We start from the raw sequence: 14,724 nt of genomic DNA, 5'->3' as shown, positions 1-14,724 counted from the left end.
GTGCAGCCTGGCCCATCGGACCCAACTGTTCCACAACTGGAGGGTTGTGGCCGACGCATCCCCCCGACGCATCCCCCTGAGCCCAGATGAGCGATCTACTGCGCATCACCAGAGCATGGCTCCTAACCAACTTATCCATCCTCTCCATCCTAAACAAAGTGGTCCTGGATTGCTTCTTACGGCGCTACCCCACGACAATAAGAAGGCAGCGAGTCTATGCACGCCCCAGACCTTGGAGGGCCAGCTGGGAGCAGTGAAAATGCATCAGAACACTGTGGCCCTGCTGAGTGCGGGCCGAGTTGGGGACCCGTCCGTGGGGACGGAAAGGACAGCCCCACCACTGTATAGAAACTGACCGTTGGCAGGGCCAAAGGACCATAGACCCGTGGAGAGAGGGCTGGGAGAGAGCCGACCCACCACCGACAACCCCAGTCAGATGGAGACCAAAGGAGGTGTTTTGAGTGTGGTGCCTGTGGGCACCTTGCCTGTAATTGCCCGGCTTGAGAGGAGTCGATACCATCAGCAAGCCCCGGAGGCAATGTGGGCCAAGCAGTGAACAATGCCACTTCCTGTTGTGCGCACCACGAACCAACGGCACACATGGTCCCGGTAAAAGTCACAGACATGACACGGAAGCTCTATTAGACCTTGGAAGTATGGTTACGCTCATAACCACTCATATCCATACGCCACAAGGGAACTGCCAGAGTTGCCAGTACCCCTGAGATTGTTTGTTGTTCGCGGCACAGTGGAGGCACAACCTGAAGAAAAAGGTACGAGCCAGCCAAAGAGGAGAGCGAGGACGACCCGTCACCTGCGCGGGTCCGTAATATGACCGGCCTGCGCCGGAACCCTACCCCACTGGTGAACCACTGGAGGAGGAGCCCATCCTCCCCTCCTCGATTTCGAGGGAACAGTCAAGACACCCGCTGGGGGCCAACTGAGAGGACAATTCGGGGTGCCCTTTGAACACATCGCCATGGACATAGTTGGACCCCTGGTAAAAACAGCACGAAGACACCGGTACATCCTGGTAATAGTAGATTATGCCACCCGGTATCCCGAGACCATTCCCCTACGGGCGGCGGTATCCAAGGGACTCACCCTGGAGCTGTTCCACCTCTTTAGCTGGGTGGGCATCCCAAACGAGATCCTGACAGACCAAGGTACTGAGTTTATGTCCCGTCTAATGAAACCTTTGTGTGCTCTCCTGCAGATCAAGCAGATCCGGACCTCCGTCTTTCATCCACAGACGGATGGGCTCTTTGCGCGGTTCAATAAAATGCTCTAATAAACGCTGCGGAAGATCATCAAGCAGGACGGGAAGAACTGGGACCAGCTACTACCTCACCTAATGTTCTCGATCTGAGAAGTACCCCAGTCCTCCACCGGTTTTTCCCCTTTTGAACCTCTACGGGAGGAGGCCACATGGCCAACTGGACCTTGCCAAGAAGGTGTGGAAAGCCCAACCGACCCCCTTACGTGGCATGGTAAAACACATGGAGATGATGAGGGACGGATGACAGCCATATGGCCAGAGGTAAGAGAACATATGGAGAAGGCCCAACGTGCCCAATCCCAGGACTACAATCGGGGAACCTAGCCCTGAGAATTCCAGGTGGAAGACAAGGTGTTGGTCTTAATCCCCACGGCCGAAAGTAAGGCCTGGCAACACGGCATGGGCTGTACGATGTGATAGAGAAGCTGGGACCCGTCATTTACCGTGTATGGGGTGATGGAAACCTCAACAGATTTACCACGTGAACCTGTTGAAAAAGTGGTACGAGAGGACAATCTTGGCCGTGTTATGGTCAGGACCCAGGACGCCAACGGTACCAGTGGTGGTCCTGAGCAACAACGACCTGGACCCGGCCCAGAAGCAAGGACTCAGGGAGCTCGTCGATCGGAACACGTCAGTGTTCTCTGAGAAGCCAGGCCGTACAACCCTCATTGAACACCACGTCTGCACCCGGCCCGGGGAAACGGTACGAACGAGGCCATATTGGATTCCTGAGGCCCGAAGGAAGGCCGTGAAGCAAGCAGTGGAGGCTATGCTGAGGATGGGGGTCATCGAAGAGTTCCACAGCTCATGGTGCAGGCCCATCAAGTTGGTGCCCAAACCAGACAGTAGCCTGCGCTTCTGTAATGATTTCAGGGGTGTCAACATCAGCTTGTTCGATGCCTACCCCATGCCGATGGTGGACGAGCTTATCGATCAATTGGGAAAGGCCAGGTACATCAGCACCCTCGACCTTGCCAAAGGATATTGGTACCGTTGGCAGCCTCCTCCCGGGAGAAGACAATGTTTTTGACACCAGACGGATTATATCAGTACCAGGTGCTCCCATTTGGTCTCCACAGAGCCCTGCCTACATTCCAGCGCCTGATGGACAAAGTACTTTGACCCCACTAACAGTATGCAGTGGCCTATATGGATGAAATCATCCACAGCAAGGTTGGGAAGAGCGGTGCTGGACGTGCTCAGGCAAGTCGGGTTGAAGGCGAACCCCAAGAAATGCAAGCTGGGGTTCGAGAAGGTGGAATACCTGGGGTATTTGATCGTACGGGGGAACATCAAGCCCCAGGAGAGGAAGGTCCACGTGGTACTTGACTGGCTCGTTCCACGCACCAAGATACAGGTCATGTCCTTCCTGGGACTGGCAGGATACTACAGATGGTTTATCCCCAATTTTGTGGCTGTAGCTGTTACCGATCTAACCAGGGCCCGCCTCCCGAAAACAGTGATATGGACGGGCGAGACCGAAGCGGCGCTCAGGCGCCTGTAGGAACCGCTGTGCTCCTATCTGATTCTCGTAACACCCGATTTCCAGGTGCCGTTGTTGGTCCATACGGACGCATGCGACACTGGACTAGGGGCCGTCCTGTCCTCGGTAAACAGTGGGGAGGAGCACCCCATTATGTACATCAGCCGAAAGCTGATACCCAGAGAGAAAAAGTACTCTGTTATCGAGAAAGAGTGCCTAGCGGTGAAGTGGGCGCTAGACACTCTCAAGTATTAAATGTTGGGTACCCACTTCACCCTGGTCTGGATGACCAGGGGAAGGGACACAAACGATCAGGTCACCAGGTGGTTCTTGTCCCTTCAATGCTTCTCTTTTTCTGTTGTGCACAGTTCAGGGGCGACGCATGGAAACGTGGATGCCCTATCAAGAAGGGAGACAAATGTCGCACTGACGATAGGCCCCTCCCTGACAGGGCTAAGGGGGGGGGAAGGTGTGTGACATACAGCAGGTCAGCCACCAGGGGGAGACTCGTCGAGGTCTGGTGACAAACAGAGTCCACATCACGCGGTGATGACTCCCCCTGCTGGATGTGCCAGGTCTCGAAGGGCTCTCCGGCCAGGACTAATTGGGGCTGATTCTGGTTGGTGAGTAATAAAGGGCCTGATTTATCACCAGCTGGACGAGTTCCATGAAGGTGCCAGAAGGGCAGCACACAGGAGAGGGGACTGGGGGAAGAGAGGTTACTGCTGTATAGTCATGCTCAGTCCCAGGGATAATGGTGGGAGCTCAGTTTTGTTCCCCACAGGATACAGCAAGACCCGGGGCCCAGAACATGGTATCCTGGAGAAGGTCTCCTAGGGGAGACCTATTCGTTTATTTTCGGGTTGTTATTTAAATAAACACCCTTGAAACCGAGCTAATCCAAATCTGTCCGTGTCTGATCTGTGTAAACATCTTGACCAAACCCCCTGGTCTGCCACAATATATACGTACATGCACATGACCCCACTGCTACTACTGTTATGTGGTCCTGTGTGACTCACAGGTAGGTAAAGAGCATGGTGCTCACAAGGGTTGTGGGCTCGTTTCCCACTGGGGCCACCCGTATGAAAAATGTATGCTTGCATGACTAAGTCGCTTTTGATAAAAGTGTCTGCTAAATGGCATATACATATAGCTCCAAAAGTATGAGCACTGTGACACATTGTTTTAGCTATGTACTTAAATCCAAAGGATTTAAATGATACAAGTGCAGACGGTCGGCATTATTTTGAAGGTATTTTTTATCCGTATCGGGTGAACCGTTTAGAAATTAGAGCACGTTTGTACATAGTCCCCCCATTTTAGGGGACCAAAAGTATTGTTAAGAAACATATTATTACTTATTATACTTATTTACAATACAAGCCACTGCAAAATGACACAATACACTATTTACCATTCATTTATACTCTGCACAAAATAATCTGAAACACAACCAAAACAAACAGCAAATGCCTCCAACAAATGTGTAGAGTCAAAAACTTGATGTAGTCATTGTGTACTATGAATATGGGACCAAATACTTAACTTTTGACTACTTTAATACACATAGAAGTGAATTTGTCCCAATACTTTTGGTCCCCTAAAATGGGAGGTGAACTCTGTACCCTCTCCATACCCTCCGCTGACAGTCTGCATTGTATCATTCCAAATCCAAAGTTCTGGAGTACAGAGCCCCCCAAAAAATGTGTCACTGTCCCAATACTGTTGGAGCTCACTGTCTATTATTATTATCTCTATGTCCTTCACTCTCTTCATCCCTGTTTTATCTTCTTCATCCCTCTGTTTTACCCTCTGTTTTATCCTCTTCATCCCTGTTTTATCTTTTTCATCCCTCTGTTTTACCCTCTGTTTTATCCTCTTCATCCCTGTTTTACCCTCTGTTTTATCCTCTGTTTTATCCTCTTCATCCCTGTTTTACCCTCTGTTTTATCCTCTGTTTTATCCTCTGTTTTATCCTCTGTTTTACCCTCTGTTTTATCCTCTGTTTTATCCTCTTCATCCCTGTTTTATCTTTTTCATCCCTCTGTTTTACCCTCTGTTTTATCCTCTTCATCCCTGTTTTACCCTCTGTTTTATCCTCTGTTTTATCCTCTTCATCCCTGTTTTACCCTCTGTTTTATCCTCTGTTTTATCCTCTGTTTTACCCTCTGTTTTACCCTCTGTTTTATCCTCTGTTTTATCCTCTTCATCCCTGTTTTACCCTCTGTTTTATCCTCTGTTTTATCCTCTGTTTTACCATCTGTTTTATCCTCTTCATCCCTGTTTTATCCTCTGTTTTACCCTCTGTTTTACCCTCTGTTTTATCCTCTTCATCACTATTTTACCCTCTGTTTTATCCTCTGTTTTACCCTCTGTTTTACCCTCTGTTTTATCCTCTTCTTCCCCCTGTTTTACCCTCTGTTTTATCCTCTGTTTTATCCTCTTCATCCCCCTGTTTTACCCTCTGTTTTACCCTCTGTTTTATCCTCTTCTTCCCCCTGTTTTACCCTCTGTTTTATCCTCTGTTTTATCCTCTTCATCCCCCTGTTTTACCCTCTGTTTTATCCTCTGTTTTATCCTCTTCATCCCTGTTTTATCCTCTTCATCCCCCTGTTTTACCCTCTGTTTTATCCTCTGTTTTATCCTCTTCATCCCCCTGTTTTACCCTCTGTTTTGTTTATCCTCTGTTTTATCCTCTTCATCCCCTGTTTTACCCTCTGTTTTATCCTCTTCTTCCCCCTGTTTTATCCTCTTCATCCCCCTCTTCTGTTTTACCCTCTGTTTTACCCTCTGTTTTATCCTCTTCATCCCCCTGTTTTACCCTCTGTTTTACCCTCTGTTTTATCCTCTTCATCCCTGTTTTACCCTCTGTTTTATCCTCTTCATCCCCCTGTTTTACCCTCTGTTTTATCCTCTGTTTTATCCTCTTCATCCCTGTTTTACCCTCTGTTTTATCCTCTTCATCCCTGTTTTACCCTCTGTTTTACCCTCTGTTTTACCCTCTGTTTTATCCTCTTCATCCCTGTTTTACCCTCTGTTTTACCCTCTGTTTTATCCTCTGTTTTATCCTCTTCATCCCTGTTTTACCCTCTGTTTTACCCTCTGTTTTACCCTCTGTTTTACCCTCTGTTTTATCCTCTTCATCCCTGTTTTACCCTCTGTTTTACCCTCTGTTTTACCCTCTGTTTTACCCTCTGTTTTATCCTCTTCATCCCTGTTTTACCCTCTGTTTTACCCTCTGTTTTACCCTCTGTTTTATCCTCTGTTTTATCCTCTTCATCCCTGTTTTACCCTCTGTTTTACCCTCTGTTTTATCCTCTTCTTCCCCCTGTTTTACCCTCTGTTTTATCCTCTTTTATCCTCTTCATCCCTGTTTTACCCTCTGTTTTACCCTCTGTTTTATCCTCTTCATCCCTCTGTTTTACTCTCTTCATCCCTGTTTTATCTTTTTCATCCCTGTTTTACCCTCTGTTTTATCCTCTTCATCCCTCTGTTTTACCCTCTTCATCCCTGTTTTATCTTCTTCATCCCTCTGTTTTATCCTCTTCATCCCTCTGTTTTACTCTCTTCATCCCTGTGTTTTATCCTCTCCATCCCTCTGTTTTACCCTCTGTTTTATCCTCTCCATCCCTCTGTTTTACCCTCTGTTTTATCCTCTCCATCCCTCTGTTTTACCCTCTGTTTTACCTTCTGTTTTATCCTCTTCATCCCTCTGTTTTACCCTCTGTTTTATCCTCTTCATCCCTGTTTTATCCTCTTCATCCCTCTGTTTTACCCTCTTCATCCCTGTTTTTCCTCTCATCCCTCTCCATCCCTCTGTTTTACCCTCTGTTTTATCCTCTTTTCCCTCTGTTTTACCCTCTGTTTTATCCTCTCCATCCCTCTGTTTTACCCTCTGTTTTATCCTGTTTTATCCTCTTCATCCCTGTTTTACCCTCTGTTTTATCCTCTTCATCCCTCTGTTTTATCCTCTTCATCCCTGTTTTATCCCATCCCTCTTTTTATCCTCTTCATCCCTCTGTTTTATCCTCTTCATCCCTGTTTTTATCCTCTGTTTTCCCTCTGTTTTACCCTCTGTTTTATCCTCTCCATCCCTCTGTTTTACCCTCTGTTTTATCCTCTCCATCCCTCTGTTTTACCCTCTGTTTTACCTTCTGTTTTATCCTCTTCATCCCTCTGTTTTACCCTCTGTTTTATCCTCTTTTTATCCCTGTTTTATCCCTCTTTTCCCTCTGTTTTATCCTCTTCATCCCTGTTTTTATCCTCTCTCCCTTTTTTACCCTCTGTTTTATCCTCTTCATCCCTCTGTTTTACCCTCTGTTTTATCCTCTGTTTTACCCTCTGTTTTCCCTCTGTTTTACCCTCTGTTTTATCCATCCCTGTTTTATCCTCTTCATCCCTGTTTTACCCTCTCTTTATCCCTCTTTTATCCTCTTCATCCCTGTTTTACCCTCTGTTTTATCCTCTGTTTTATCCTCTTCATCCCTGTTTTACCCTGTTTTATCCTCTGTTTTATCCTCTTCATCCCTGTTTTACCCTCTGTTTTTTCTCTTCACCCTCTGTTTTATCCTTCTCCCTGTTTTACCCTCTGTTTTACCCTCTGTTTTACCCTCTGTTTTACCCTCTGTTTTATCCTCTTCATCCCTCTGTTTTACCCTCTGTTTTACCCTCTGTTTTATCCTCTTCATCCCCCTATTTTACCCTCTGTTTTACCCTCTGTTTTATCCTCTTCATCCCTCTGTTTAACCCTCTGTTTTACCCTCTGTTTTACCCTCTTCATCCCTGTTTCATCTTTTTCATCCCTCTGTTTTACCCTCTGTTTAACCCTCTGTTTTACCCTCTGTTTTACCCTCTTCATCCCTGTTTCATCTTTTTCATCCCTCTGTTTTACCCCCTGTTTTACCCTCTGTTTTATCCTCTTCATCCCTCTGTTTTACCCTCTGTTTTACCCTCTGTTTTACCCTCTGTTTTATCCTCTTCATCCCTGTTTTACCCTCTGTTTTATCCTCTGTTTTATCCTCTGTTTTACCATCTGTTTTATCCTCTTCATCCCTGTTTTATCCTCTGTTTTACCATCTGTTTTATCCTCTGTTTTATCCTCTTCATCCCTGTTTTACCCTCTGTTTTATCCTCTGTTTTACCCTCTGTTTTACCCTCTGTTTTATCCTCTTCATCACTATTTTACCCTCTGTTTTACCCTCTGTTTTACCCTCTGTTTTACCCTCTGTTTTATCCTCTTCTTCCCCCTGTTTTACCCTCTGTTTTATCCTCTGTTTTATCCTCTTCATCCCTGTTTTATCCTCTTCATCCCTGTTTTACCCTCTGTTTTATCCTCTTCATCCCTGTTTTACCCTCTGTTTTACCCTTTCATCCCTCTTTTCCCCCCTGTTTTACCCTCTTTTTATCCCCTGTTTTACCCTCTGTTTTATCCTCTGTTTTATCCTCTTCATCCCCCTGTTTTACCCTCTGTTTTATCCTCTGTTTTATCCTCTTCATCCCTGTTTTACCCTCTGTTTTATCCTCTTCATCCCTGTTTTACCCTCTGTTTTACCCTCTGTTTTACCTTCTGTTTTATCCTCTTCATCCCTCTGTTTTACCCTCTGTTTTATCCTCTTCATCCCTGTTTTATCCTCTTCATCCCTCTGTTTTACTCTCTTCATCCCTGTGTTTTATCCTCTCCATCCCTCTGTTTTACCCTCTGTTTTATCCTCTCCATCCCTCTGTTTTACCCTCTGTTTTATCCTCTCCATCCCTCTGTTTTACCCTCTGTTTTACCCTCTGTTTTACCCTCTGTTTTACCCTCTGTTTTATCCTGTTTTATCCTCTTCATCCCTGTTTTACCCTCTGTTTTATCCTGTTTTATCCTCTTCATCCCTGTTTTACCCTCTGTTTTATCCTCTGTTTTATCCTCTTCATCCCTGTTTTACCCTGTTTTATCCTCTGTTTTATCCTCTTCATCCCTATTTTACCCTCTGTTTTACCCTCTGTTTTATCATCTTCATCCCTGTTTTACCCTCTGTTTTACCCTCTGTTTTACCCTCTGTTTTACCCTCTGTTTTATCCTCTTCATCCCTCTGTTTTACCCTCTGTTTTACCCTCTGTTTTATCCTCTTCATCCCCCTATTTTACCCTCTGTTTTACCCTCTGTTTTATCCTCTTCATCCCTCTGTTTAACCCTCTGTTTTACCCTCTGTTTTACCCTCTTCATCCCTGTTTCATCTTTTTCATCCCTCTGTTTTACCCTCTGTTTAACCCTCTGTTTTACCCTCTGTTTTACCCTCTTCATCCCTGTTTCATCTTTTTCATCCCTCTGTTTTACCCCTGTTTTATCCCCTCTGTTTTATCCTCTTCATCCCTGTTTTACCCTCTGTTTTATCCCTCTGTTTTATCCCATCTGTTTTATCCTCTTCATCCCTGTTTTACCCTCTGTTTTATCCTCTGTTTTATCCTCTGTTTTATCCATCTGTTTTATCCTCTTCATCCCTGTTTTATCCTCTGTTTTACCATCTGTTTTATCCTCTTTTTATCCTCTTCATCCCTGTTTTACCCTCTGTTTTATCTCTGTTTTATCCCTCTGTTTTACCCTCTGTTTTATCCCTTCTCACTATTTTACCCTCTGTTTTACCCTCTGTTTTACCCTCTGTTTTACCCTCTGTTTTATCCTCTTCATCCCCCTGTTTTACCCTCTGTTTTATCCTCTGTTTTATCCTCTTCATCCCTGTTTTATCCTCTTCATCCCTGTTTTACCCTCTGTTTTATCCTCTTCATCCCTGTTTTACCCTCTGTTTTACCCTCTTCATCCCTCTTCTTCCCCCTGTTTTACCCTCTTCATCCCCCTGTTTTACCCTCTGTTTTATCCTCTGTTTTATCCTCTTCATCCCCTGTTTTACCCTCTGTTTTATCCTCTGTTTTATCCTCTTCATCCCTGTTTTACCCTCTGTTTTATCCTCTTCATCCCTGTTTTACCCTCTGTTTTACCCTCTGTTTTACCCTCTGTTTTATCCTCTTCATCCCTGTTTTACCCTCTGTTTTACCCTCTGTTTTACCCTCTGTTTTATCCTCTGTTTTATCCTCTTCATCCCTGTTTTACCCTCTGTTTTATCCCTCTGTTTTATCCTCTTCATCCCCCTGTTTTACCCTCTGTTTTATCCTCTGTTTTATCCTCTTCATCCCTGTTTTACCCTCTGTTTTACCCTCTGTTTTATCCTCTTCATCCCTCTGTTTTACTCTCTTCATCCCTGTTTTATCTTTTTCATCCCTGTTTTACCCTCTGTTTTATCCTCTTCATCCCTCTGTTTTACCCTCTTCATCCCTGTTTTATCTTCTTCATCCCTCTGTTTTATCCTCTTCATCCCTCTGTTTTATCCTCTTCATCCCTCTGTTTATCCTCTTCATCCCTCTGTTTTACCCTCTGTTTTATCCTCTGTTTTACCCTCTGTTTTATCCTCTCCATCCCTCTGTTTTACCCTCTGTTTTATCCTCTCCATCCCTCTGTTTTACCCTCTGTTTTACCTTCTGTTTTATCCTCTTCATCCCTCTGTTTTACCCTCTGTTTTATCCTCTTCATCCCTGTTTTATCCTCTTCATCCCTCTGTTTTACCCTCTTCATCCCTGTGTTTTATCCTCTTCATCCCTCTGTTTTACCCTCTGTTTTATCCTCTTCATCCCTCTGTTTTACCCTCTGTTTTATCCTCTTCATCCCTCTGTTTTACCCTCTGTTTTATCCTGTTTTATCCTCTTCATCCCTGTTTTACCCTCTGTTTTACCCTCTGTTTTATCCTCTTCATCCCTCTGTTTTACCCTCTTCATCCCTGTTTTATCTTCTTCATCCCTCTGTTTTATCCTCTCCATCCCTCTGTTTTACCCTCTGTTTTATCCTCTCCATCCCTCTGTTTTACCCTCTGTTTTACCTTCTGTTTTATCCTCTTCATCCCTCTGTTTTACCCTCTGTTTTATCCTCCCTGTTTTATCCTCTTCATCCCTCTGTTTTACTCCTTCATCCCTGTTTTATCCCTCCCTCTGTTTTATCCTCTGTTTTATCCTCTTCATCCCTGTTTTACCCTCTGTTTTATCCTCTTCATCCCTCTGTTTTACCCTCTGTTTTATCCTCTGTTTTATCCTCTTCATCCCTGTTTTACCCTCTGTTTTATCCTCTGTTTTATCCTCTGTTTTATCCTCTTCATCCCTGTTTTACCCTCTGTTTTACCCTCTGTTTTATCCTCTTCATCCCTGTTTTACCCTCTGTTTTACCCTCTGTTTTATCCCTCTGTTTTATCCTCTGTTTTATCCTCTTCATCCCTCTGTTTTACCCTCTCCCTCTGTTTTATCCTCTTCATCCCTGTTTTACCCTCTGTTTTACCCTCTGTTTTATCCTCTTTTTATCCCTCTTTTATCCCTCTGTTTTACCCTCTGTTTTACCCTCTGTTTTATCCTCTTCATCCCTGTTTTACCCTCTGTTTTACCCTCTGTTTTATCCTCTTCATCCCTCTGTTTTACTCTCTTCATCCCTGTTTTATCTTTTTCATCCCTCTGTTTTACCCTCTGTTTAACCCTCTGTTTTACCCTCTGTTTTATCCTCTTCATCCCTGTTTTCTTTTTCACCCTCTGTTTTACCCTCTGTTTTACCCTCTGTTTTATCCTCTTCATCCCTGTTTTACCCTGTTTTTACCCTCTGTTTTACCCTCTGTTTTATCCTCTTCATCCCTGTTTTACCCTCTGTTTTACCCTCTGTTTTATCCTCTTCATCCCTCTGTTTTACTCTCTTCATCCCTGTTTTATCTTTTTCATCCCTGTTTTACCCTCTGTTTTATCCTCTTCATCCCTGTTTTATCCTCTTCATCCCTGTTTTACCCTCTGTTTTATCCTGTTTTATCCTCTTCATCCCTGTTTTACCCTCTGTTTTATCCTCTGTTTTATCCTCTTCATCCCTGTTTTACCCTCTGTTTTACCCTCTGTTTTATCCTCTTCATCCCTCTGTTTTACTCTCTTCATCCCTGTTTTATCTTTTTCATCCCTGTTTTACCCTCTGTTTTATCCTCTTCATCCCTCTGTTTTATCCTCTTCATCCCTCTGTTTTACCCTCTGTTTTACCCTCTGTTTTACACTCTTCATCCCTGTTTTATATTTTTCATCCCTCTGTTTTACCCTCTGTTTTACCCTCTGTTTTACCCTCTGTTTTACCCTCTGTTTTATCCTCTTCATCCCTGTTTTACCCTCTGTTTTACCCTCTGTTTTATCCTCTTCATCCCTGTTTTACCCTCTGTTTTACCCTCTGTTTTACCCTCTGTTTTACCCTCTGTTTTATCCTCTTCATCCCTGTTTTTACCCTCTGTTTTATCCATCCCTGTTTTATCCTCTTTTTATCCCTTTTACCCTCTGTTTTACCCTCTGTTTTATCCTCTTCATCCCTCTGTTTTACCCTCTTCATCCCTGTTTTATCCATCCCTGTTTTACCCTCTGTTTTATCCTCTTCATCCTCTGTTTTACCCTCTTCATCCCTGTTTTATCTCTTCATCCCTGTTTTATCCTCTTTTCCCTCTGTTTTATCTCTTCATCCCTGTTTTATCCTCTTTTCCCTCTGTTTTACCCTCTGTTTTATCCTCTTCATCCCTCTGTTTTACCCTCTGTTTTATCCTCTCCATCCTCTGTTTTACCCTGTTTTATCCTTCTGTTTTATCCTCTTCATCCCTCTGTTTTATCCTCTTCATCCCTGTTTTATCTTTTTCATCCCTCTGTTTTATCCTCTTCATCCCTGTTTTTATCCTCTTTTTCCCTCTGTTTTACCCTCTGTTTTATCCTCTCTCCCTGTTTTATCCTCTTTTTATCCTCTTTCCCTCTGTTTTACCCTCTGTTTTATCCTCTGTTTTATCCTCTTCATCCCTGTTTTACCCTCTGTTTTATCCTCTCTCCCTCTGTTTTATCCTCTGTTTTACCCTCTGTTTTATCCTCTCTCCCTCTGTTTTACCCTCTGTTTTATCCTCTTTTTATCCTCTTCATCCCTCTGTTTTACCCTCTGTTTTACCCTCTGTTTTATCCTCTTCATCCCTGTTTTATCTTTTTCATCTGTTTTACCCTCTGTTTTACCCTCTGTTTTATCCTCTTCATCCCTGTTTTACATCTTTTTCATCCTGTTTTACCCCTGTTTTACCCTCTGTTTTATCCTCTTCATCCCTCTGTTTTACCCTCTGTTTTACCCTCTGTTTTACCCTCTGTTTTATCCTCTTCATCCCTGTTTTACCCTCTGTTTTATCCTCTGTTTTATCCTCTGTTTTACCATCTGTTTTATCCTCTTCATCCCTGTTTTATCCTCTCTGTTTTATCCCTCTGTTTTATCCTTCATCTGTTTTATCCTCTTCATCCCTCTGTTTTACCCTCTGTTTTATCCTCTGTTTTATCCTCTTCATCCCTGTTTTACCCTCTGTTTTATCCTCTGTTTTACCCTCTGTTTTATCCTCTGTTTTATCCTCTTCATCCCTGTTTTACCCTCTGTTTTACCCTCTGTTTTACCCTCTGTTTTATCCTCTTCTTCCCCCTGTTTTACCCTCTGTTTTATCCTCTGTTTTATCCTCTTCATCCCTGTTTTATCCTCTTCATCCCTGTTTTACCCTCTGTTTTATCCTCTTCATCCCTGTTTTACCCTCTGTTTTATCCTCTTCATCCCCTGTTTTACCCTCTGTTTTATCCTCTGTTTTATCCTCTTCATCCCTGTTTTACCCTCTGTTTTATCCTCTTCTTCCCCCTGTTTTACCCTCTTCATCCCCCTGTTTTACCCTCTGTTTTACCCTCTGTTTTATCCTCTTCATCCCCCTGTTTTACCCTCTGTTTTATCCTCTGTTTTATCCTCTTCATCCCTGTTTTACCCTCTGTTTTATCCTCTTCATCCCCCTGTTTTACCCTCTGTTTTATCCTCTGTTTTATCCTCTTCATCCCTGTTTTACTGTTTTATCCTTCTCCCTGTTTTATCCCCTCTGTTTTATCCTCCTCTGTTTTACCCTCTGTTTTATCCTCTTTTTATCCCATCCCTGTTTTACCCTCTGTTTTACCCTCTGTTTTACCCTTTTTTATCCTCTTTTTATCCTCTTCATCCCTGTTTTACCCTCTGTTTTATCCTCTGTTTTATCCTCTTCATCCCTGTGTTTTACCCTCTGTTTTATCTGTTTTATCCTCTTCATCCCTGTTTTACCCTCTGTTTTACCCTCTGTTTTATCCTCTTTTCCTCTGTTTTACATCTCTTTTTCCCTGTTTTATCTTCCCCTGTTTTACCCTCTGTTTTATCCTCTTCATCCTCTGTTTTACCCTCTTCATCCCTGTTTTATCCTTCATCCCTGTTTTATCCTTCATCCTGTTTTATCCTCTTCATCCCTCTGTTTTACCCTCTTTTTATCCCTCTGTTTTATCCTCTCTCCCTTTTTACCCTCTGTTTTATCCTCTGTTTTATCCCTCTGTTTTATCCTCTGTTTTATCCCTCTGTTTTATCTGTTTTATCCTCTTTTTCCCTCTGTTTTACCCTCTGTTTTACCTCTGTTTTATCCTTTCATCCCTGTTTTACCCTCTGTTTTATCCTCTTCATCCCTGTTTTATCCTCTGTTTTATCTCTTCATCCCTCTGTTTTATCCTCTTCATCCCTCTGTTTTATCCCTCTGTTTTATCCTCTTCATCCCTGTTTTACCCTCTGTTTTATCCTCTTCATCCCTCTGTTTTACCCTCTGTTTTATCCTCTGTTTTATCCTCTTCATCCCTGTTTTACCCTCTTTTTCCCTCTGTTTTATCCTCTTCATCCCTCTGTTTTACTTCCCCTGTTTTATCCCCTCTGTTTTATCCTCTTCATCCCTGTGTTTTACCCTCTGTTTTATCCTCTTCATCCCCCTGTTTTACCCTCTGTTTTACCTCTGTTTTATCCTCTTCCCCTCTGTTTTACCCTCTGTTTTATCCTCTGTTTTATCCTCTTCATCCCTCT

The 14,724-nt window shown here is 43.7% G+C and overlaps 1 protein-coding gene across 1 annotated transcript in view; it reads right to left on the bottom strand.

The window, feature by feature from the left end:
• LOC135559846 (uncharacterized) overlaps positions 1-139 on the bottom strand; it is an 11,860-nt gene extending 11,721 nt beyond the window's left edge. The window contains exon 1 of the mRNA XM_065000727.1: positions 1-139. This exon is cut by the window's left edge and continues 162 nt beyond it. Within this exon, the coding sequence (XP_064856799.1) occupies positions 1-139 (139 nt within the window).
• Positions 140-14,724: the final 14,585 nt, after the last annotated feature.

This window comes from Oncorhynchus nerka, linkage group LG15 (assembly GCF_034236695.1).
Source record: "Oncorhynchus nerka isolate Pitt River linkage group LG15, Oner_Uvic_2.0, whole genome shotgun sequence".
Lineage (NCBI taxonomy): Eukaryota > Metazoa > Chordata > Actinopteri > Salmoniformes > Salmonidae > Oncorhynchus > Oncorhynchus nerka.
This window is presented reverse-complemented; position numbering and strand designations above follow the sequence as displayed.